This window comes from Sapajus apella, unplaced genomic scaffold (assembly GCF_009761245.1).
Source record: "Sapajus apella isolate SASKATOON/1434 unplaced genomic scaffold, GSC_monkey_1.0 scaffold90, whole genome shotgun sequence".
NCBI classification, from domain to species: Eukaryota; Metazoa; Chordata; class Mammalia; order Primates; family Cebidae; genus Sapajus; species Sapajus apella.
In genome coordinates this window covers 403655-428983 of record NW_022437030.1, presented here as the reverse complement: position 1 = coordinate 428983, position 25329 = coordinate 403655, and the positions used below count along the sequence as shown (strand labels likewise).

Here is a 25329-nt window from a genome sequence, read left to right as displayed (position 1 = left end):
TGTGTGTGTGTGTGTGTGTGTGTGTGTGTGTGTGTGTGTGTGTGTGTAAAGATGGGGTTTCTCCATGTTGCCCAGGCTGTTCTCAAACTACTGAGCTCAAAAACAGTTGACCTGCCTCAGCGTCCCAAAGTGTTGGGATTATAGGCGTGAGCCACTGTGCCTGGCCTGAATAATCTGTTTTCCTCCTTTAACAAGTATTTATTGAGCAAATATGTTGGGTGAGACCCTGAGAAAATAAGGATGAAATGACGCAGAGCAAACATCTATGTACAAAGACACAGATGTATAAATAAGTGGTTTAAATGAAGGCTTATGCAAATCATTTTGGAACAGTTGGAAAAGAAGTACCACTGTCTACCTAGACTTCAGGGAAGAAAGATAATAGGAGAGTGAGAAGTTAGGGTTTTCGTGATAAAAGAGTGAGGCAGTGTGCTGAGGTAGGAAATTTAAACGTTGAAAACTACTTGCATGTGTAAAATATTTATTTCACTATTTACTCAAGTTGTATTTAATATAAATATTCTATAGTAAATGAACAGGTATTCTCTTCTGTGATGAAATATATCATGCTTATTTCTTGGTGCCTTTTACATTTCCTACTCTATGTGTTAATCAATTTAGGCTGCTGTTAATATAAAAAAATGCCTGACTAGGTATGGTGGCTCATGCCTGTGGCAGGATCCCACTGAGGCAGGCGGATCACGAGGTCAAGAGATGGAGACCATCCTGGCCAACATGGTGAAACCCTGTCTTTACTAAATATACAAAAATCAGCTGGGCATGGTGCCATGTGCCCGTAGTCCCCACTAAGGAGGCTGAGGCAGGGAATCACTGAAAAACTGTTCTTGTGTCAGTTTGCTGAGAATGATGATTTCCAGATTCATCCATCTCCCTACAAAGGACACAAACTCATTGTTTTTGATGGCTGCATAGTATTCCATGGTGCATATGTGCCACATTTTCCTTGTCCGGTCTATCATCTATGGGCATTTGGGTTGGTTCCAGGTCTTTGCTATTGTAAACAGAGCTACAGTGAACATACGTGTACACGTGTCTTTATAATAGAATGATTTATAATCCTTTGGATCTATACCCAGTAATGGGATTGCTGGGTCAAATGGAATTTCTATTTCTAGGTCCTTGAGGAATCGCCACACTGTCTTCCACAGTGGTTGAACAAATTTACACTCCCACCAACAGTGTAAGAGTGTTCCTATTTCTCCACATCCTCTCCAGCGTCTGTTGTCCTCAGATGTTTTAATGATTGCCATTCTAACTGGTGTGAAATGGTATCTCATTGTGGTTTTGATTTACATTTCTCTAATGACCAGTAATGATGAGCATTTTTTCATATGTTTGTTGGCTTCATATATATCTTCTTTTGAAAAGTGTCTGTTCATGTCCTTCGCCCACTTTTGAGTGGGTTTGTTATTTTCTTTTAAATCTGTTTTAGTTCTTTATAGATTCTGGATATTAGACCTTTGTCAGATGGGTAGATTGCAAATTTTTTTTCCCATTCTGTTGGTTGCCAGTTCACTCTAAAGATTGTTTCTTTTGCTATGCAGAAGCTCTGGAGTTTAATTAGGTCACATTTGTCTATTTTGGCTTTTGTTGCCAGTGCTTTTGGTGTTTTAGTCATGAAGTCCTTGCCTATGTCTATGTCCTGAAAGGTATTGCCTAGGTTCTCTTCTAGGGTTTTTATGGTGTTAGGTCTTATGTTTAAGTCTTTAATCCATGTGGAGTTAAATTTAGTGTAAGGTGTCAGGAAGGGGTCCCGTTTCTGCTTTCTGCACGTGGCTAGTCAGTTATCCCAACACCATTTATTAAACAGGGAATCCTTTCCCCATTGCTTGTTTTTGTCAGGTTTGTTGAAGATCAGATGGCTGTAGATGTGTGGCATTTCCTCTGAGGCCTCTGTTCTGTTCCATTGGTCTGTATCTCTCTTTTGGTACCAGTACCATGCTATTTTGATTACTGTAGCCTTGTAGTATAGTTTGAAGACAGGTAGCTTGATGCCTCCAGTTTTGTTGTTTTTTCTTAGAATTGTCTTGACTATGCAGGCTCTCTTTTGGTTCCATATGAAATTTAAGGTGGTCTTTTCTAATTCCGTGAAGAGGGTTATAGGTAGCTTGATGGGGATAGCGTTGAATCTACAAATTACTTTAGGCAGTATGACCATTTTCACAATTGTCTGCTTTATTATTAAAGAGATCACTTCACCAAAAGTGATAGAAATATGGTTATATTTCAGAACTCATGTTATTTAGATAAAGATTGTTCAGATATTTTAACTTCTTTTGCTGACTATAGAATAAATGTATCATTAAGTTATTTTGTGTATTTATTGTAGAGTCATCAATTGTTTTACAGTTATGCCCTCTATAATATTTATCAAGGATACCCAAAATCTTTATCCCAGAATTACATAAATGGAAAAAGTCTAGTTTGAGATGTAAAGTTCTGAATGTTTTATTTGTTGTTCTTAGTATACATTTTAGTTGGTTCTCATTTGGCACCCCCCTGTCAGAATCTAAGTCATCCTTGGAATTTAGTTAAGTAATTGGAAAATAGAACCAACAGGTTCTATTATAGGTATGGTATGATATAATCATAATTAATCTCACCTATATGGTTCACAAAATGGTAGCATCTTGACAATTTAATAAAGGCTTTGAAGTATTAGTATAAAGTGAACTACAGAACTTTAATTTACTCAGATCTACAGAAATTGAATTGGTTTCTGCTTGTGATTATGAATCAATAGAGTATATTAATGGATCTTAGGTAGAAAATTAGAGCTCACTTTAAATACAAACTTAAAATAGTAATAATTGCCTGTTCTTTATTTTTCCACAGTTCTTAGTGGTCTGTGTTCTAATGACTGTCCTCGTAAGATAACAGTAAGTAAACTTAACTCTGTTATAAATGTTTCTGAAAATTCGCTGCATAAGTAGACACACACAAAATAGTTGTTATATATTATAATCAAAATATTATTACTATTTGGCAGTGATTAAAGAATCCTTCATTACTCAAGAAAACTCCTGAAAATAAAGTACCTTTCCTAAAAAATGTCTTACCTGAAGAGTCACCTTTATGAAGTATTTTCTGATATCTTTAGAAGGAAGACTACCCCTCCAATTATTTTAAGACATTTTGGCATTTATAATATTTTATTATACTTGTTTAGATTAGATGCCTCTCCCCGCAAGGCTGTAACCCCTGAGGTCAAGAACCATAGCATCCTGTATAGCTGATATAGGTCACAGAACCAAGCATATGGTAGGCAGTTAATGACTTTTTTGTGTGTAGTCTTAATATTGACCTGTTGTCTAATATAATGTTTCAGTGAAATAACAAATGTGAAAATAATTAGGCTTAGTTTTTGACAGAACCAATTCATGTAAACTATAATAAGAATATTGTATTATATTTCAAAGCATGCAAGTGTTTGTGTGTGTGTATAGGGAACTGTTTGGGGTCTTTGTGGTAAACCTTGTTTCATGAGAAATTAGCCCCTATTTAAAGATAAGGAAACTGTGACTCAGAGAAGTTAAATTATCAAAAATCATGGAGCTATTAAGTAGTGGAACTGCAATACAAAGTAGGTGTTCTGATTATGATCTCATATTCTTACAGTGTCATTGAACATTAAATTGACAATATTTTATGTATAGTGGCAAACTTCCCATATTTAAGAAGTGTGGAAACAGACCCTGACATAGGGTTATAATATAGACTCAAACTGGGGGCAACCCCTCTGAAGCAATGAAGAAAGCAGCAATGGCAGAAGGAGAAGATGCATGGTGAGCTCTGGAGCTAGGATGATCCTTCAGATGTGGCCTGAATTGAGCCAGAGGGGCCAGGCCTTTGAACTCTTGCATCAGTCACACATCACATCCAGACAGGCTGCCAGAAAGGTGTTAACATTTATATGAAGCAGCTCCCTTTGGCTAAGAACAATCTCCAGCCAACACAGACCAGCTCAGGGAATAAGTGTGTAGGTCCCGAAGAGAAGACCTGAATGAGGCACCACTACTGTCACAGCAGCATGCATGTGAATGTTTTGGTCCAACCCATATACTTTTATGCCACTGTAAAACTGTGAATGAGATTCATCAGCCTAAAGATTAACTTGGTTATTCAGGTATTGTCTATCCACTTTGTGAAACATTCAGACCTATGTTCTTCCCTCTAACTAACCATATCTCCATTCTGTGGCTCTTTCATTACATGGTCAGGCAAAGAACTTTAAAAAGTTGTGGTTGAAACCACTCATTTTACTTAGAAGTTCTAGATGAAAGTTTGATAGTAAGGGCTGTATAGCCAAAGCAGATAACACTTCTAAGATCCATAAGGCTTCCTGTCACCTTATCTTAAAATATTAAGCCACTTCTATCTTAGAGTGAACAGAATCATTTCGAAAATCACGTAAGTAAAGTCCAACATGCAGACCTGCCTTTACAATGATTACCTTTACCACCCAGCACCTTTGGGCTTTTGTGCAGATAGTACATCTGCTTCCCATTCATTCATTTTGACTTTCTTTGAATTAAGATCCTGTTGAGCTACCCTTCATATATATCATTTTCCTTCTCTATGATATTTTACTGATATCATAGATCACGATTTTACTACCATGTAAACAGATGCACAGTGTACTCATCCAGCATCACAACTGTCAAATATGTATGCCCACTTGTGTAATTATTTACTTCTTGAAAAAGTGGTTCTTCATATTCCTTTGACATCAGATCAAAGTAGAAAGTGTTATATTGAGTGAGCCCCAGAGTGAGACTGAGAGAGAAAATGTACATCCCATATAGTATTCTTTACCACTTGAGTTAATTCATTTGAATAGCTCTTCTGCTGGTTGTGTGTTCTCTCTGATGCAGGCAGACTACCAGGTATATAGAAAGAGGAAACAGTTACTCAGCTCATGAACTGATCCCACCCATATTCCTTCATCTCCATTTTGAAAACTTCAGAGTGTTTCATTCATATTCAGTTTTAGCTATTCACTCCCATGGCCATAACCTGGACCTTATCTACCAGAATGGTTTCACTTCTGAAACCCCAATTTAATTTATCCAACTCTGATCACACCCTATTTTCCAGCCCTTCCACTCTGTTACTCTAATTATACCTGTTCCACTTTAAAACCATTAGTCTCTTGACCTGTATCAGCCCACCATTGTCTTTGCCCACCTCCTTATTTAGTTACCATACATCAACATTACTTCTGCTAGTCCCTTAACTCCTATAAAGCACTGAGTTTCCACTGTACCTGTCTGGGAAAATTTCAACCCTGGGTTAGTCCAGCTATCTCTTATTTCCTCCTATGCCTAGAATACTGGGCATTTCTGAAGAAAAACCTATAACTCTGTGTCTTGGCACTACCCCTGTGTATTAGTCTTCTCATGCTGCTATGAAGAAATACCCAAGACTGGGAAATTTATAAAGAAAAAAAGTTTAATTACTCACAGTTCTGCATGGCTGGGGAGGATTCAGGAAACTTTTACAATCATGGCGGAAGCACCTCTTCACAGAGCAGCAGGAGAGAGAATGAGTACCAGCAGGAGAAATGCCAGGTGCTTATAAAACCATCAGATCTCCTGAGAACTCACTCACTATCAGGAAAACACCATGGGGGAAACTGCTCTCATGTTTCGGTTACCCCCCACCGGGTCCCTCCCGTGATGTGGGGATTATGGGAATTACAATTCAAGATGAGATTTGGGTGGGGACACAGCCAAACCGTATCACCCTAATTCATGGCAACCTCAAATGAGCATTTTTTTATTGTATCACAGTCTTATATGGAATCCCAGTCCTTTTTTTTCTTCCATTTCTTTTTTCTGGCTTCTTTCAAGATTTTCTCTTTGTTTTTGATTTTTTGCAGTTAGAATACAATATGCTTGGACATAGTTTTTTTTTTTTTAGTATTTATCCTCCTTGGTGTTCTCTGAGCTTCCTGGTTCTGTGGCTTGAGGTCTGTAATGAATTTTGAAAATTGCTCAATCATCATTACTTCAAATATTCAATTTCCTTTCTCTCTTTCTTCTTCTTGTATTCCTACTAAATGTATTTACAACTTTGGTATCTTCAAGCTTAACTGATTCTTTCTTAGGTCATGTCTAGTCTACCAATGAGTCCATCAAGGCATTCTTCATTATTACAGTATTTTTTATTTCTATTTCCTTTTGATTGTTAGTTTCCATCTCTCTGCTTACATTAACCATCTGTTCTTGCATGTTGTCTGCTTTTTTCCATTAGCACCCTTAGCATGTTAATCATAGTGATTTTAAGTCCCTGGTCTGATAATTCCAAAAATGTCTGCTATATATGAGTCTTGTTTTGATACTTGCTTTGTCTCTTCAGGTGTTTTGTTTTGTTTTGTTTTGTCTTTTGCCTTTCAGCATGCCCTGTCATTTTTTATTGAAAGCTGGATACAATGTGTTAAGTGAAGGTAACTGAGGTAGACAGACCTTTACTGTGGAAGTTTAAGGTTTATCTGACTAGGAATTCGGCTGTATTTACTGTTTGCAGTAGCTGTTGTGTCAGAGGCAAATATTTCCTTTAGTGTCCTTGTTTTTGTCTCCTCTGGGGTGTTGGTTTCCCAACAGACTCCTTCTTAAATGAAAGATGATGCTTGTAATGCTTTGGGCTGTAGTTCCCTGTTATACAGGAGCCCAGTTGATGAAGTTCTGGGATAGGAAAAGTGTTCTGTCATCCTGTCATTAGGGCTTACTCTTTTAGTGAGCTTGTGTCCCTGGGCTATGACCTTCACAAGTGCTTCTCAGTGTCTCTGTCTTCTTAGGTGAGACAGGAAGATGAGAAGGAGCTGGAGTTGAATATTTCCCTTTTCCCAGGTCAGTTAGGTTTTTGTTAAACCCAAGTCAATTAAGCTCCAGTAAAAGTTTTCTTTGAAGGCAAGTTGTTAGGGAGAACAGAGAGCTGTGGGCATATTTCAGAACGGTTACTTTCTCATGCTGCTGCTGGAAACATGAAGGTATTTTTCTCCAGTCTTCACAGTGAGAATCTAGTGGAATTCCTGGAAGTAAAACTCACAAAAGTGTAAGTGTGAGGATTCCCCCTGTCCCAAACCCTTGGAGTTTTGAACACTCAGGCTAGTCTACACTGAGCCTCCAACAGTTTTTCTGTTAAGTCTTCCTCCCTGTATTGGCTCCATCTTTGATCTTCTACTCTTGGGCTTCTGCTCCTTGTAAGCTGTATCTCTCTTTCCACCTGTCTGTCTCTCCAGTTTGCAGTGTAGTGGTTTGTCCTGTGACCTTGGTTCTCTGAATGATCTAAGAAAAGTTGTTGATTTTCTGTTTCTTTGCTTTTTTCTTGTTATGAGAACTAGAGTGACAATGTTAAAGAACTTTACATGTCGGACTGGAAACTGAAAACTCTTCTTGCATTTATTAGTTTTGCTTTAAGGTTTTTTTGTCCATTTTCATAGCTTTTATCAGTGTATCTTCCTGTGTGTCATGTATTGCTCTTTATCTTGTAATTTTTTAGCTTTTTAAAAATTTGTAAACATCTAGAAAAATATGAATTAGTATAATAAAACTCCTTGGCTGGGCACGGTGGCTTATGCCTGTAATTCCTGCACTTTGGGAGGCTGAAGCAGGAGGATCACTTGAGCCCAGGAGTTTGAGACCAGCCTGGGCAACATGGTGAAAGCCCATCTCTACAAAAAATACAAAAATTGCCTGGGTGTGGTGGCGTGCACCTGTACCCCAGCTACTCGGAAGGCTGAGGTGGGAGAATCACCTGAGCCCGGGGAGGTTGAAGCTGCAATGAGCCATGATCATGCCAACGCATTCCAGCCTAGGTAACAGAATGAAACTGTCCAAAAAAAAAAAAAACCAAGAACAAATAAATACATAAAATTGTTGTGTTGCTTTGGTAATATCAGTATATGCCCAATTTTATTTCACCCACACTGCCACCTACTACCCATCCCACCCCCTCCTCTATCTAGAGATTTTAAGGCTAATTCATCACCTCTAAATACTTCAGTGTGTTGTAAATACACCTTTTACTTGTCATACCAGAAGTTCTCTTTCTTCATAAGAACTATGTAATACCCTTTCTACTCTCGCAATTTCCAGTTGTCAGTAGTTAACCTTCCCTCCTACTTCAGAAAAGAAAATAATGCATAAAATGCAAATCTCTTCAGCTAGCTACATAACTTTGGAGAAGTTATTTTACTTCTGTTAAGCCTCATTCCCTATGTCTGCAAAACTAACCTGTGTAAGCTTCCTATCGCTGCTATAACAAATTAACATAAACTTAGTGGCTTAACACAACACGGATGTATTCTTTTACAGTACTGGAGGTAGGAAGCCTGAACTATGTTTCGCTGAGCTAAAATCGAGTTGTCAGCAAGCCTACATTCCTTTTTGGAGGTTTTGGGGAGAATCCATATCCTTACCTTTTCCAGCTTCTTAAGGCTGCATATATGCTTTGGCTCATGGCTCTTTCCTCCATACCCAAAACCAGCAGTGTTGCATCTTCAAATCACTGACACTAACCCATCCTGCCTTCTTCTTTCTCTTAGGGGGAGCCTTGTGATTACATTTGCCCTGTCTGGATATTCCAAGATAATCTCCCCATCTTGAGATCTTTAATTACATCTGCCAAGTCCTTTTTTGCAGTATATTCAGCAGGTTCCAGAAATTAGGACATGGAGATCTTTGGAGTACCCTTATTCAGCCTATCAAACTACTTTCTAAGGTTATTGTTAAAATTAGAAGAATTAATGTAGATAAATCACGATAGGCCCTGATACACAATAAACACTCAAGAAGTATAGCTGCTGTTATTTGTCAATGTTATTGTTTATACCCCTTCCTCTATAACATCACTGTATTGGTATGGATAGTAAGTTACAAATATTTTGAGAAATACGGTGTTCCCTTTGTCTTTCAGGTAGGACTAAAGGTATACTAGACTTCTTGACTTTTTTTCTTACTGTGTAAATCTTTTTAAACATCACAAATTTATTAAATATGTATATGGTAAGTATCACTATTATTAGTGAGTGCTACCATAAATATCTGGTTAATCAAAAGAGTATATTCCTGTTTTCTGATTATTTTTTCTTTAAATATCCAACTAATTTTTGAAATCTTTTATTCTCGGTATAAGGTATATTCTGACCTTTCACTATGTCAGTGGGGATAATGGCTTTTTTCTCTGTGATTTGGTAATTCTTTTCACCAAAGCCTGATGACTTTTTCCACTTGTAGATTATGAATCTAGAAACAGGCAGATAAGTACATTTCCCCTTGAAGAGCAGACAGGTTTAAAAGTAGTCTTTGGGCCGAACATGGTGGCTCACGCCTGTAATCCAGCTCTTTGGGAGGCTAAGGAGGGCAGATCACAAGGTCAGGAGTTCAAGACCAGCCTGGCCAACATGGTAAAACCCTGTCTCTACTAAAAATACAAAAATTAGTGGGGCATGGTGGCGCATGCCTGTAATCCGAGCTACTTAGGAGGGTAAGGCAAGAGAATGGCTTGAACTGGGACCCAGGAGGCAGAAGTTGCAGTGAGCTGAGATGGCGCCCCTACACTCCAGCCTGGGCTACAGAGGGATACTCCACTTCCAAAACAAAAAAGTAGCCTTTACCTCCCTTATATACAAAAAGAGTCTGCTCACATTCCTTTGAAAGAGCTCCATGGGGGCAGAAACAGTATCTTATTTTCTTGCAAGTATATCTCAGAACCTAGCAGAGGGACTGGTGCTTAATAATTTGTCATCTGACCTCTGCAGCACTAAACATAATCCCTTCCTCCACACCCATCCTCATTGCTTTTTCTCTTGACTGAAAATCAGGGTGCCAGCTGTGCTGTGGGTCACACCTGCCTCTTCTTGAGGAACCTTATTGGCCTTGTTCCACTTTTTATTTGGCCTATGTATCCAGCCTCCACTTGTCTGCTGGTTTATTTCCTTTAGCAATTAAGGATGCCTACGTCTCTTATCTATACATGTATACGTATGTACCTTCTGAAACCCACATGCCCTCCTGCTACTACCCATCTCTGTTTTCTTTTCTCAGCCAAACTCCTTGAGTCGTCTGCATTTGGATCTCTGGAATTCCTCACCTCAGTATCCTTCATGCCACTGCAGCTGCATGTGATACTCCTGACACTTCTAGGAACACCCCCATTTCTCGGCTGCCTTCAGGCTCTTTCTTTCCAGCTCTCCTCCTACCTGTGTGGTCATTCTTGCAGGTTCCTTTATGAATAAACTTCACTTCTGCCTATCTTTTAAATGTCGGTGATTTTCAGTTTCCATCCTTGATTCTCTTCTCACTATATATACAGTAGTCCCCTCTTATCCACAGAGATGCATTCCAAGACCCCCAGTGGATGTCTGCAACCTTGGATAGTACCGAACCTTATGCACCTTGTTTTTCCTACAAGTACATACCTATGATAAAGCTTAATTCAGAAATTAGGCACAGTAAAAGATTAACAATAACTGATAATAAAATAGAACAATTATAACAGTATACTGTAATAAAGATTATGTGTATATTTCTCTCTCAAAATACATTATGATATTGTATAATGAGAAACTGAAACCACAGAACATGAAACTGCACATGAGCAGGGACTACTGGAAGCTCTCTTAAGTGATCTCAGCCACTCTCCTGAACATCAGACTTTGTATCTGAGTGCCTTACAAGGAAGGACCTCTAAAACTGAAATCTTCCCCACACCTCAAAACCCAGTCCTCTTCCCATGTTCCCTAGCTCAGTTACTTTTTCCTTTCCCTTGTCCCCCAGTTTACTAGATTATCATTCTTTCCCCACAAATGTCCCTTCTCTCTGTCCTAATTCTTTATTTCAGGCTTTTTTTTCTTTTTCTTTTTTTTTTTTTTTTTTTTGCCTGACTGCTGCAGTTATCTAAGCTATCCTTCAAAAGGATGCCACTACAGTGATCTTTCTAAAACACAAACCTTCAGTGGCTCCCCTTTGCCCTTTAGAGATAACCTAAATCTAGCTTTCTGAGATAGAGCCCAGGTTTACCCCTTCAGCCTTATCTCTTGCAGTTTTTCCTTTTGCCCTCCCGCAACTCCATAATCAGCTCCCTGAACCACTATGTTCTGTCACCTCTGTCACCTCCTGCTCCCATGTCTGCCTCCATACCAACGTCTCCTCTTCTCCACCTTCTCCTAGTTTGCTCTGTGTAACCTTCAGGTTGGCTTTCAGACAATAGTTCCTCCAAGAAAGCATTCCCTGGCTCCCCTTTGACATGGAATTGGATCCACTTTCTGTGGTTTCTTAGCTCCCTATGCCTAGTCCTACTACTGTTGCTTTCTCTAGAATTCGGTTTGCTTTTTAATGAGCCTTCATTGATAAATTTTCCATGGCATCTCTCACCACAATAGCATATTCACTGTTAAGTATGAATACTTGCAAAATAAATTACAAGCTATTTACAATAGAAATGCATTCTGGAAAAGCTCTGATACAAAGGAAAACATTCCCTATTAATGTTTACAGAAATACCTCCTAAGAAAGGGTCTCAGGCTTTTACCTGTTCTATTTAGGAACATTCTGACAAAGTACAGGCCAAGTACATTTATCTTTGGGTCAGACGCCATGGCTCACACCTGTAATCCCAGCATGCTGGGAAACTGAGGCAGAAGACTGCTTGAGCCCAGGAGTTCAAGACTAGTCTGACTAGCTTGGGCAACATAGTGAGATCCAGTCTCTACATAATAAAAATGTTTTACATTAGCTGCATGTGGTGGCACATGCCTGTAATCCCAGCTACTCAGCAGGCTGAGGTGGGAGAATTGCCTGAGCAAAGGTCAAGGCTGCAGTGAGCTGTGATCGTGCCACTGGGCTCTGGCCTGGGCAACACAGTGAGACCTTGTCTCAAAAACAAAACAAGAAAACCATCTTCACTTTGGTGAAGTGAATGATCTGACTCAGTTTTGCCATGCTTTAAAGCATGGCAGGCATTGCTTCAACCACTATTGATTATAACAGACATGTATTTGACATTCCTTAAAATATTATTCGCTCCTTAATTCTATTTGCCTTTCTTTGTCACACCTGACAGTGATAATATCATGCTTCCTGTACCAAAGATTTTAAAAAATGATGATCTGGGTATTTTCTGCATTTAATATGCCATTTTACAGTTCTTTATTTACCTTGGTCAGAGGGAAAATACCATGCAGTTTTCATAGGAAAATAACCAAAATTAAAGGAAATGGTGTTTTATTTAATGTCTTAAAGAAATGAGTAAAAAATAATATAAAAAATTCACTATTAAACTAAATTGGGCAGTACAGCTAGTGTTAACGAAGATAGGAACAAATGCCAGTGAGTGTTCACTTAAAACAGGATTTTAAACAATTACCTTTGAGAAAATTAAGTCTATTCTATAAGCCAGCTATTTTTCTGATATTTTATAATAATGAATATATATCATATAATACCTAATTATTGATTATACCTAATACAATATGTTTTATATGTTTTTTCATTTTTATTTCATCATCCTGAGCCAGTGATTTAGCATATATTTGCACTCCATTGTAGGTGCCCAAGACCTTGAAACAAACCCTAAGGTAACCAAGTAATTGACACTAACATAGAAACCACCAAGATTTGGCCAGGCTGCTAAAAAAGTCTCTAGAGAAAATAGAACTATTCCAGCCCCAATTTTATGTGTCAGTACGCATACAAGAGATCAGGTTAGTTAGAAAGTATCTATATAATATAACACCTAAACTGCATTACATCAGTGTGACACATGCTAGAATGAGAAAAACAGAACCAATGATAGTCCTTTTTTACTGATGGTATGAAAAATTGAAGCTTCACTAATGTGTCTAAATTTAACTTCCCTGAATTCTTTCAAACAAGTATCTGATGTGACATTTAAAAGGAAGCCCTAATATAACCCAAGTATGTAAAAGGTATAAAAAATACAGCAATACTCCTTGTTCCTTTATTGTATAGAAGAAACACAAAGTAAAAAGTATTTCAAATCTCTTGACATTTTCTATGAGCATGACTATTTGTAGTATATTTTGTACTAAACAGTCATATGGACTATTTTAGAAGAAAAAATGAAGTTGAATGCTATGACATATGGGATAAGAAACCAAAAGACTTCTAGGCCCAGCTCTCAGTTGTATCATTTCAGTTGGGCAAGGAAATTGGGAATTGAATTGTTCATTATATAGATGGTATAAAAGAGCAATTCTCAAACTTCTTGGTCGATGAACCCCAAAGAGCTTTTCTTGATGGGAAATACATCTACTGACATTATTTGAAATTAAAACTGAAATAATTTTAAATGATATTAATTTTGTTCGTTTGTTTGTTTTATGAAATGGAGTCTCACTCTGTTGCCCAGGCTGGAGTGGAGTGGCACAATCTCAGCTCACTGCAACCTCCGCCCCCCAGGTTCAAGTGATTCTCCTGCCTCAGCCTTCTAAATAGCTGGGATTACAGGTGCCTGCCACTACACCCTGCTAATTTTTGTATTTTTTTAGTAGAGACGGGGTTTCAGCCTCTTGGCCAGGCTGGTCTTGAACTCCTGACCTTGTGATCCACCTGCCTTCACTTCCCAAAGTGCTGGGATTACAGGGGTGAACCACCACACCTGCACAATATTAATTTGTTTTTGAAAGATAACTCAGTATCTTAACATAACCTATTTTATTTAAAAAATTATATTTTTCATATTTAAATATTAGGGAAAAGAGAGATGTTGCTTTATGTTATTACAAATCTCTTTAATGCTTAGCATAATAGAAGATAGTAGCATATTCTCCTATCTCCTTTTACATTCAGATTTTTGTGGTATGTTGCCTTGGTTGAAATAGATGAAAAAAATTCAGCTTCACATAACTATGTAGTAGAAAAGGGAGTGTTTTAATATCCTGTTCAGATAATCGATATATACCAAAAAGTCATCAAGTGACAGTGTCTTAAGGTTCATTGCAATGTGGATTTTGCAACTTTATCGATGAGTTTTTCCTACTTTGTTATGGTATGCATGGTATTTATTTATTAAAACATTGTTTAATTTCCACATATTTTCTTCTGTTGTTGATTCCTAATTAATTCTGTTGCAATCAGAGAATATCATTTGTACAATTTCAATACTTTTATATCGATTAAAGCTTGTTTTATGGTCTAGCATACCATAAAACATAAAGCTTGTTTTATGTTCTCAAGGTCCCTCCTGCAGAACATTCCATATGTATTTGAGAAGAATATGTACTCTGCTAGAGTTGGATGCAGTTTCTCTACAAGTCTGTTAGGTCTAGTTGGTTTACAGTGTTCACATCTTCTCTTTTCCTGCTGATCTTCTATCTATTTCTTCTATCCATTATTAAAATTGGCATACCGAAGTTTTCAACTATTGTTGAATTATCTGTTTCTCCCTCAAATTCTTAATGTACTTTGGGGGTCTGTTGGTTAGGTGCAATATAATTATAATTGTTATGTCTTCTTGATGGATTGGGCCTTTTATCATTATACAATGTCCTTTTTTGTGTCTAAAAACAATTTGTGTTAAAGTGTATTTTGTCTGATATCTGTATAGCCATTCCAGTTCTCATTTGATTTCTTTTCCCATGGTATACCTTTCCATGCTTTTACCTTCAGCCTATCTGTTGTCTATGAATTTAATGTGTGTCTTCTGTAGATGGCACATAGTTGGTTATATTGTTCTGACCATTTGGTTAATCTTTGCCTTTTTGATAGGAGCATTTAACTCATTTATAGTTAATGAAATTAGTGATAAAACAGATTATGCCTGTCATTGTTTTGTTTTCAATATGTCATGTTTTCTTGGTTGCTCAATTCCACCATTACTGCATCCTTTAATGTTATCTGTTGTCTAGGATATCATTTTAATTCTTTTGTTGTTTATTTTGCTCTATTTTGATTTATTTATTTTGAGATAGAGTCTCAACTCTGTTGCCCAGGCTGGAGTGCAGTGGCATGATATGGGCTTACTGCAACCTCTACTTCCTGGGCTCAAGGGAGTCTCCTGCTTCAGCCTCCCAAGTTCCTGGGACTACAGATGTGTATCACCACACCAGCTAATTTTTGTATTTTTGACAGAGATGGGGTTTTGCCATGTTGGCCAGTCTGGCCTTGAACTCCTGAACTCAGGTGATCCTCCTACCTCAACCTCCCAAAGTGCTTAGATTGCAGGCATGAGCCACCCTGCCCAGCCTCACTCTATTTTTAAAAAGTTATTTTGTTAGTAGTTGCTCTCAGGATTACAATTAACATCTTAATTTGGAAACAATCTAGTTCATATTAATTCCAACTTAATTTCAGTAGTTTATAAAAACTTTGCTCTAACATATCTCAGTTTATTCACTCCTCAGTTTATACTATTATTGTCATACAAATTACATCTTCAAGCAATACGAGACCAATAAGATGGTTTTATAATTATTGTTTCAAACAATAGTCTTTTATATCAGGTAGGAGAAAAGAGCTACAAACAAAAATGTATTTATACCTGCAGTTCCCTTACAGTACCTTTTTTTTTCCAGCTGCATCTTCGCAGAATACTTACAGTTACCTTTACTAGTACTCTTTATTTGTGTGGATTCAGTTTACTATCTAATGTTCTTTCAGATGAGCTAGAATTCCCTTTAATATTTCCTACAAGTCAGGTGTGCTAATAACAAGTTCTTTCTGGTTTTATCTGGCTGTATGTTAATTTCTGCTTCATTTTTGAAGGATATTTTTGCTGGATTTTAAGACTTCTTGGCTGAAAGTCTTTTTCTTTTAACACTTTGAATTTATCAGCCTACTGCCTTCTAGCCTCCTGGGTTTCTGATGAGAATTGAGCTGTTAATCCTACTGAGGATTCCTTGTCCATGATGAATTGCTTGTCTCTTGCTGTTTTCAACTTTCACTCTTTGGCTTTCAAAATGTTAACTATGATACGATAGGTAGGATTTGACTTGACATATCATGGTGTGGAGCTCTTTGAGTTTACCCTACTTGGTGCTCATTGACCTTTGGGGGTGTACAGTTAATGTTGTTCATTAAATTTAGGTAGTTTCAGCTGTTATTGTGATGTTCCCATCCCTGTGTCCATGTGTTCTCATTGTTCAATACCCACTTATGAGTGAGAACATGCGGTGTTTGGTTTTCTATTCTTGTGTCAGTCTGCTGAGAATGATGGTTTCCAGATTCATCTATGTCCCTACAAAGGACATGAACTCATCCTTTTTTATGGCTGCATAGTATTTTTATGGCTGCATGGTGTATATGTTCCACATTTTCTTTGTCCAGTCTATCACCAGTGGGCACTTGGGTTGGTTCCAGGTCTTTGCTATTGTAAACAGTGCCACCGTGAACATACATGTGCATGTGTCTTTATAATAGAATGATTTATAATCCTTTGGGTATATACCCAGTAATGGGATTGCTGGGTCAAGTGGTATCTCTATTTCTAGATCCTTGAGGAATCACCACACTGTCCTCCACAATGGTTGAACTAATTTACACTCCCACCAACAGTGTAAAAGTATTCCTATTTCTTCACATCCTGCCTGGCATCTGTTGTCTCCACATTTTTTAATGATCACCATTCTGACTGGTGTGAGATGATATCTCACTGTGGTTTTAATTTAATTTACATTTCTCTAATGACCAGTGATGATGAGCATTTTTTCATATGTTTGTTGGCCTCATCAATGTCTTCTTTTGAAAAGTGTCTGTTCACTATTTTTCATTTAAGAAAAATCTGATGGATTGACAGTGCCTCAGTTACAATGGTGAGGTCTATCTCTAACTTGTTTCCTTTTTCTGGAACATTCCTCAAGCCTTGAATAAAATTATATATTCCTTCTCTTTAGAAATCAAGGCTAATAAAATAGAACGTAAAGAAACTTGATTGCAATGGACGTCCTAAGAAAAGATGACAAAATGCTTAAGAAATGCTTTAAATTCTTTTGAATGTTTTTCACAGCATCAAAATCCTACTGATCTTCCCAGTAAAGTACAGAAAAGTTAATAATGACATTTAGATAGGCTACTGAGGCTCTAAAAATGATTTTTCTCCAGGATGATAAGCAGTAATATAATTTTATCAATGTCACAATTGCCTGACTGATACTTTAAGATCTTTAGAAGTCCATATGCTTCCAATGGCTATGAGAAAATAGGTTGCTATAAGCATGGAATTATTCATGAGACATTACTGATTTATTAAATGATTCATGAGGAAATCACACAAATATGCAAAATAAACTTAAGAAATATTTTTATGTGTTAAGATTAATATTATGCTTTGTACTACACACTACTTTCCTGAGAGAATTAGTGAACTGTTATATCTACGTTTTTTTTTTTAAGACGGAATCTTGCTCTGTCACCTAGGCTGGAGTGCAGTGATGCAATCTTGGCTCTCTGCAACCTCCGCCTCCTGGGCTCCTGCCTCAGCCTCCAGAATAGCTGGGACTATAGGTGCATGACACCACACCCGACTAATTTTTTGCATTTATAGTAGAGATGGGGTTTCGCTGTGTTAGCCAGGATGGTGTTGATCTCCTGAACTCATGATCTGCCCGCCTCAGCCACCCAAAGTGCTGGGATTACAGGTGTGAGCCACCGGCCTATATCTACATTCTTATTTTGCAGATTGGCAAAGAAAAGCAGTGTTCTCTCTCCCACCTGTATTCAGTTAAAAAAATTAGTTCATCATGTGTCTGATACGAATCCTAAAGCTGACGCTTACCCATCATCATGGGCCAGTCGTTCTGATTTTTGAACACAGGGTCTAGAAAGCCTGATCCAGTTCCTCTATATAGTTATTCTCAAAGCGTGTTCAGTGGGGAGAAATGCCAGATATAGGTGATGGAGGGTTGGAGGCAGCAAACCACCTTGCCATGTATGTAGCTAGGCAACAGTCCTGCATGATCTGCACATGTACCCCAGAACCTAAAGTACAAGAAATAATAATAATAATATATTCCTTAAATGTGTAGGAGTTTAAATGTGGTAGAACTAATCATCAGTATTTTTTATTCTATTGTAATTATTATAGATGGATTTTACTTGTGTTGATATTTTAGTGGGAAAATGTAAGTCATATCCAATCCCTCGCTGAAGGGAAAAAGCAATACTATATTCAACAGAATATTTGATTTTAGAAATACTCAGTTAAAATAATGAACTATATAAATGCAACTATTAAATCATTTAAAGTCTTGAGAATTTTCTACTAATCAGGTTTTCTTTTTGTTTATTATTAACACTAACATCCTAAGAAACGAGAGGTTTTCTTTTGATGTGCTACCTGTTAATGAAAGGGGTGTCTAGGAAACTGTCATCTATATAAGAATTTTTTGCTTTGAAAGAGTTTTGCCTGAAACTTCCAGTCATTCTCTTACTTTCAAAGCCTTAACTATTTTTTGTTTCTATTGCAGCCCTTTGGAGTGAATCAACCTGGACCTTATATCATGTATACAACTGTAGATGCAAATGGGTATCTGAAAAATGGATCAGGTAAGACCAGATACAATGTCCATAACGTATAAAAGCTTCCTCAGTCAATATATTGGCAAGGTAAACTGGTGGAAGAAACTGTTTTCATACTACTTAATAAAATCTTCATTTTCATTATGCTTAGTCTTTCCCTAGACTTACACTGGTAAATTATAAAAGGTTCTCATGACAAAAAAATGTTAGGCTTCAATTCTTCATATATCCCTATTATGATGGAGCCAACTCATTATCCTTATTTTTTAGTTGCAGTACCAGAGAGATTAGGTGAAATTACTTGTGTTGTCTTGGTCAGAGAGTGAAGTAGCAAATTAGTTAATTAAGTTCATCTTAGAGGAGGTAAAAATTAAAAATCCAATTAATACTATAATATAAACTACTCCTAGTTTTTTTATATGTAGAATAGAAGCTGGAATTTATAGAGAGGTTTTTTTGATATATTATTATAAAGAAAAATGTAGTTATACATTTAAATAAGTAATAAAGGAAATTACAATTAAGATAAAAAAGAAATAAGATTGAGCAGAGGATGTCTACTTTTAACAGATGGCTGACTGACTGAGGTTAGATCCAAATTACAATAAATACAACTGTGATAATTTCAGTTACCTAAATAAGAAAAGGAATCTTAATATGCTTCTTTTAGATGCCTAGAGTTTTGGCTTTGAAGAAGTATAAGCAGAGCTGCTGTCACTCCTCTATTTTTTTGGCCAAAAAAAAATTAAGAACTCATTATATGGCCATTGCCATGTTATGTAATGGCCTTACCTAAATCAAATATACCCGAATGAGTTTACCTTTTTAGCTAGTTGCACACATTTAAGAGTCTCAATTGCACTGCTGCTTCAGCACAGAAACATTCCGTAAAATAAAATTTGTTTAAAAAGATTCAAGGAGAAATTGACAAACACAACTATACTTTAATATACCACCATCAGTCGCAGCAGTTCAAGATAAATAAGGATATAGATAATTTGAACAAATTACTTCTTTATGTTTTTAATTCATGTACATATTAAACCTTTACAAAAAAAGTTCTGGGAACCGCTGGTTTTATCAGTTAATTCTTTCAGACTTTTAAGATGCAGATGATTTCAGTGCTAGGTAAGATATTCTGGAATACAGGACAACAAGATGAAGTTACTTATTGCATTTCATGAACCTAGTATAACTCAGGCAGAGGTAGCATACTCAAAACCAAAAACTAAATTCACTGGTGGGATATCAATAAAAATCCTCTCTAAAAACTAACAAATTTATCTGTATTTTTAAAGAATGGCTTACTTAACATAATCAACTAGATGATTAAGGAATGCACTGATGCTTTAAAATGGGAAAATCTCTTGTTATAGCAATACATCAATATTTAAAATACTTTTTCTTTTTTTCATATAATAATACATTGTGTACATCTTTCCATGTCTGTTTATACAGATACTACTGATTTATTTGGGGCTATCTTACATAGATGCAGTAACTACTCTAGCCAATCCTCTATTTTTTGTTTTACTAGAAAACAACAATACAACAGTAAACATCTATTTGCATATATTTTTGTACAGTTAAATGAATAATTCAGGCCAGGTGCTCACACCTGTAATCCCACCACTTTGGGAGGGCAAGGCAGGTGGTTCACCTGAGGTCAGGAGCTCAAGACCAGCCTGGCCAACATGATGAAGCCCCATTTCTACTAAAAATACAAAAGCTGGGCATGGCGGCAGGCACCTGTAATTCCAGCTACTCAGGAGGCTGAGGCACGAGAATGGCATGGACCTGGGAGGTAGAGGTTGCACTGATTTGAGATCATGCCACTGCACTCTAGCCTTGGTGGCAGAGTGAGACTCTGTCTCAAAAAAAAAAAAAAAAAAAGTAAAGTGTAGTTCTCACTTCATGGAAAAATATCTGAAAGGATATACATTAAATCAACATTTATCTTGAGGGACACAATTTCAAGAGATTCACTTTCTACTCTGTACATTTCTGTAACTGTTGACTAGTTTTCAGTTCTTTTTAATTTTTTAAAAAAGATAAAGTTGGGCCGGGCACAGTGGCTCATACCTGTAATCCCAGCTCTTTGGGAGGGTAAGGTGGGTAGATCACCAGAGTTCAGGAGTTTGAGACCAGCCTGGCCAAAATGGTGAAACCCTGTCTCTATTTAAAATATTTAAAAAATCACCTGGGTGTGGTGGTACATGCCTGTAGTCCCAGCTACTCAGGAGGCTGAGGCAGGAGACTCACTTGAACCTGAGAGGCAGAGGTCGCAGTGAGCTGAGATCATGCCATTGCACTCCAGTCTGGTGACAAGAGCAAAACTCTATCTCAAAAAAAAAATTGTGACTGTTGATTCATTCAACAAAAGTTTCACTGAACTTATACTGCAAACTAGGCATTGGCACCTAGTATTGAAATCCATTCAGTAATATTCGCTACCCAGTACTATATTTTTAAGGAAATGGAACAATATTAACTTAGCATGATTTTTTAAAAATCTACCCCAAAACAGTAATGGAAAATTGGAATTATCTAATATTACTATAATCTAATAATTTATCTAATCTTACTATATCTAATATTTACCTGTCTCTAGATTGGAGTAGAAATCGGGAAGGAATTTATAGGCATAAAAGGAAATGAAAAAATATTAAGGTAAAAATAAATGCTTTTGAGTGCATAAATCAAATGAATGCACAAATTTTCATGGAAGAATACCGTAAACAAAAATAAACGGCACTCACAAACTTGAAAAAAATCTAAATGTCTATAAATAGAGAAATAATAAATTATCCCATTTCATAATATTCTCCAGCCTACAAAATATTTTAAAATAACCTTTGATGTTTATAATAGTTGGAGGAAGACATATCTGCATGTAAAATCCAAATTGTATGTGTGTTATTTTGTGTGTGTGTGTGTGTGTGTGTGTGTGTGTGTGTACAGGAAAAATATAGAAAGAAATCAACATATAAAATGTTACCACAATTATCTCTTCGTCTTGAGAATGCAAATTGTATGTGTGTGATTTTTAAGTGTGTCTGTGTATAGGACAAATACATAAACAAAATAACCTATGTTGCCGTGATTATCTGTTGGTTTTGGGATTTTTTATATTTGTTTGCATTTTTGTTTACTAAATATATATTGCTTTTTAATTTAAGGAAAAGCTTTTAAAAATATTCAAATACATGCTATATTTCCTGCATAAAAATATATTCTAAGCAATGAAGTAGCACTTAATTTGATTGACTAAGGGAATACCATCATGAAACCCTGCCCCAAGTTTTAAAGGATGAAAATTTTCAGTTTAAATGTTAAGCATGTTGAACTCCAAGGAAACATTACTTGGTTAAAACATACCTTCCATCCCATCCTATGCCATCAGCAGAGAATGTCCCACTGTAGGAAGAAGATGACTACATTTATGTATTTCGGAAACTGCAGCCCTGGTTTTATCAAAGAGCAGCTGAGAGTCTCTCACTACCTATTGGTGGCTCATGAAATTAATGTAGTGGCTTTCAGGGTGTTTAACTTAATAGAATAAAAGAGAACAATAGAAATATATTGATCAGAGTACATCACAAATAGTAAAGTATTGTTTCATGAAATTTTTACTTTAGTTGTGTGTGTGTGAGTGTGTGTGTGTGTGTGTGTGTGTTTTCATACTGGGTAATAACATGATGTAGTTTTTATTGTGGGTTATGGTCAGAAAAGTTTGAAAACCACTGCCAGAGAGAGATAACAACAACATATATCAGTATTATTCAGTAAGGGCCTGGCCTAACTGTCCTATTGCTTACAGATAGATTATCATTCTTACCCATTACTGTGCAGTCTTATTCCTCTTAGCAAAGCCTGAACAGCAAACATTATTACAGAGTTACAAAGGAGTCATTAATTTTCTAACCAATAGTTCCTGTAACAAATTTTAAAAATAAAAATAAAGTGCATTTATTATGAACTTTTTAGGAGGTTAAACTCCTATGGTTTTGAATCTAGGGTCTTGTTTACTACACCTGTGAATTAAGCCAGAGATCTGCAATGGGCATACAAATTCCCTACACAGTATTTGTTAAGAACTTAGCAGAATGGAGTACATTGGCAAAATATTGTAGACTAGTGAGTTGTTGGTCATTTATGAATAACAACATTGTTAGACCAAGAATTGCTTTTCTATCCCATAAAGTACTTATTTGGCCCTACTGTTTAAATCCCGAGCAAAGACATTTTCCTTTTTCCTCTGTGGCAACTATTTGTTAATATATCTGAGAAAAACATAAATAACCTTTGCCTTCTGTGTACCCTTACTCTATGCAAGAAGTGATGTTAAGCAATCACATGCTGTGATGTCGGGGAAGAATGTCTTCTCTAATACACACTCATTCAACACAGAACACAGCTGTGACCAGATGTATAGGGTTTTACCCACAACAACCTGTTGTCCAACACAAGCTAGGTATCTCATAACTTAATTCAATTCTGACGCTATCTGGAGGCAGACTCATATCCCACAGTTAAGTGCTCAGTCTCAAGGTTTTCCCCACTTTGGATGCCAATTACAAGTCCAGGCATCCAGTATTTCTGATGGAGGGTCTATAAATTGGTGTTTCCCATGACTCCCTCAAGTTCAGTCATTTGCTGGAATGGCTCACAGAACTCAGGGAAACACTTACTTACATGTACTGGCTTATTATAAGGAATATTATAAAGGATACAGATGAACAGCCATATGAAGAGATACAGGGATAAAATTCGGAAGGGTCCTGAGCACAAGTCTTGTGAAACTTAAGGTATACTACACTCCCAGCACATGGATGTGTTCAGTAACCCTGAAGTGCTCCAAACCCTATCCTTTGGGGATTTATAGAGGTGTCATTGTGGAGGCATTGTTGATTAAATTGCTGGCCATTAGTAATCAGCTCAACCTTGAGCCCCTCTCCCCTCCCTTGGCACAGCAATTCTAATTGTGCCTCAAACAACAGAGCTGCAAAATGTATGAAGCAAAAATTGAACTGAAAGGAGAGTAGACAAATCTACATCTATAGTTGGAGACCTCAGTGTCTCTCTCTCAAGGTTTGGCAAAACAGTTAGAAAATCAGCAAGGATATAGAACTCAACAATATCATCAGCCAACAGGATCTAGTAGACGTTTATAGGGTAACGTGCCCAACAACATCAATACATACTGTTCAAATACCCATGGAACATACACTAAAATTGACTGTGTTCTGGGCTATAATTTTTTTTTAACTTAAAAACCTCAAAAAATATGACCAAGTGAAACCATATAGAGTATACTCCAACCACAATGAAATTAAAATAGAAATCAACAACAGAAAGATAGTAAAATCTCTAAACACTTGAAACTGAAACATCGTATTTCTAAATAATCCAGGGGTCAAAGAGAAATTTTCAAGGGAAATTTTTAAAATACATTGAGCTGAATTAAAAGAAAACTGCAACATATCAAAAACTAGGGGACACAGCCAAAGCAGTGCTGAGAGGAATACTATAACAAGGCATGTGTATAATAGAAAAGAGTAAGTCTGAAATTAATAATGTAAGTTCAACAACAATGTAAGCCCACCTCAACAACCTATAAATAGAAAAGCAAACCTAAAGTAAACAAGAGGAAGGAAATAATTAAGAGCAGAAGTTATTGAAATTTAAAACAGAAAAACAAAAGATAAAATCAGTTAAACAGGAAATAAATAAAATTGACAAATCTGTAGTAGTACTGACAAAGACAAAAAAAGAAGAGATATGAATTGCCAGTATCAGGAATGAATCAGATGAATCACTGTGGACCCTGAAGGTATCAAAAGGATAATGAGGGAATAATATGCACATATATTGGTTGTCTTAGAAGAAATAGACAGTTGCTCAAAAAACAAAATATCACAAATTATCCAGTATGAAATATGTCATTTGAATAATCTTAAAATTACTAAGGAAATTGGATTCACCATTTTAAAACTTTCAAAAAAGAAATATGTAGGCCCAATTGGTAAGAATTATACCACACATTTAAAATACAGTTAACTAGTCAAGTGTGGTGGCTCATGCCTGTGATCCCAGCACTCTGGAAAGCCAAGGCCGGAGGATCCCTTGAGTTCAGGAGTTTGAGACCAGCCCAGGCAACATAGTGAGACCCTGTCTCTACAAAAAAAAAAAAAATCTAAATAAGCTGGATACAGTGGCATGTGCCCATAGTCCCAGTGATTCAGGAGGCTGAAGTGAGAGGATCACATGAGCACTGGAGGTTGAGGTTACAGTGAGCCATGATTGCACCACTGCACTCCCGCCTGGGTGACACGGCAAGACCCCATCTCAAAAAAATAAAATAGAGTTAACTTCAAATTCTGTACAGTCTCTTTCAGAAAAAAAGAAAGAAACATATTCTAGTTTGTAGGTTTGCCCTGATACCAAAACCAGACAAAGACAGTACAAAATCCCTGTAGACAGATATTCCTCATGAATATAACTACAAAAATCATGAAAACATATTAGTGGGCCAAACGTGGTAGCTCATGCCTGCCATTCCAGCACTTTGAGAGGCTGAGGTGGGAGGATCACTTGAGCCTAGGAATTTGGGACTAGCCTGGGATACATAGTAAGACCCCTTCTTTACCAAAAAAAAAAAAAAAAGAAGAAGAAAAATTAGTGAATAGAACACATACAGCATTATATAATAATAATTATACACCATGACCAAGTAGGGGTTATGCCAGGGACACAATGCCAATTAAAGATTCAAAAATCTGTCAGCGTAGTACACCACATTGACACAGTAAAGAAGAAAACAAATCAC

General features: G+C 36.8%; 1 protein-coding gene across 1 annotated transcript in view; it reads left to right on the top strand.

Annotated features, from left to right (window-relative positions):
- The window catches only part of ITFG1 (integrin alpha FG-GAP repeat containing 1), a 295251-nt gene that overhangs the window by 210209 nt on the left and 59713 nt on the right, over positions 1-25329 (top strand). The window contains exons 13-14 of the mRNA XM_032255603.1: positions 2857-2900; positions 18449-18527. Coding sequence (XP_032111494.1) covers positions 2857-2900; positions 18449-18527 — 123 coding nt within the window. The remainder of the gene's footprint in view (positions 1-2856; positions 2901-18448; positions 18528-25329) is intronic.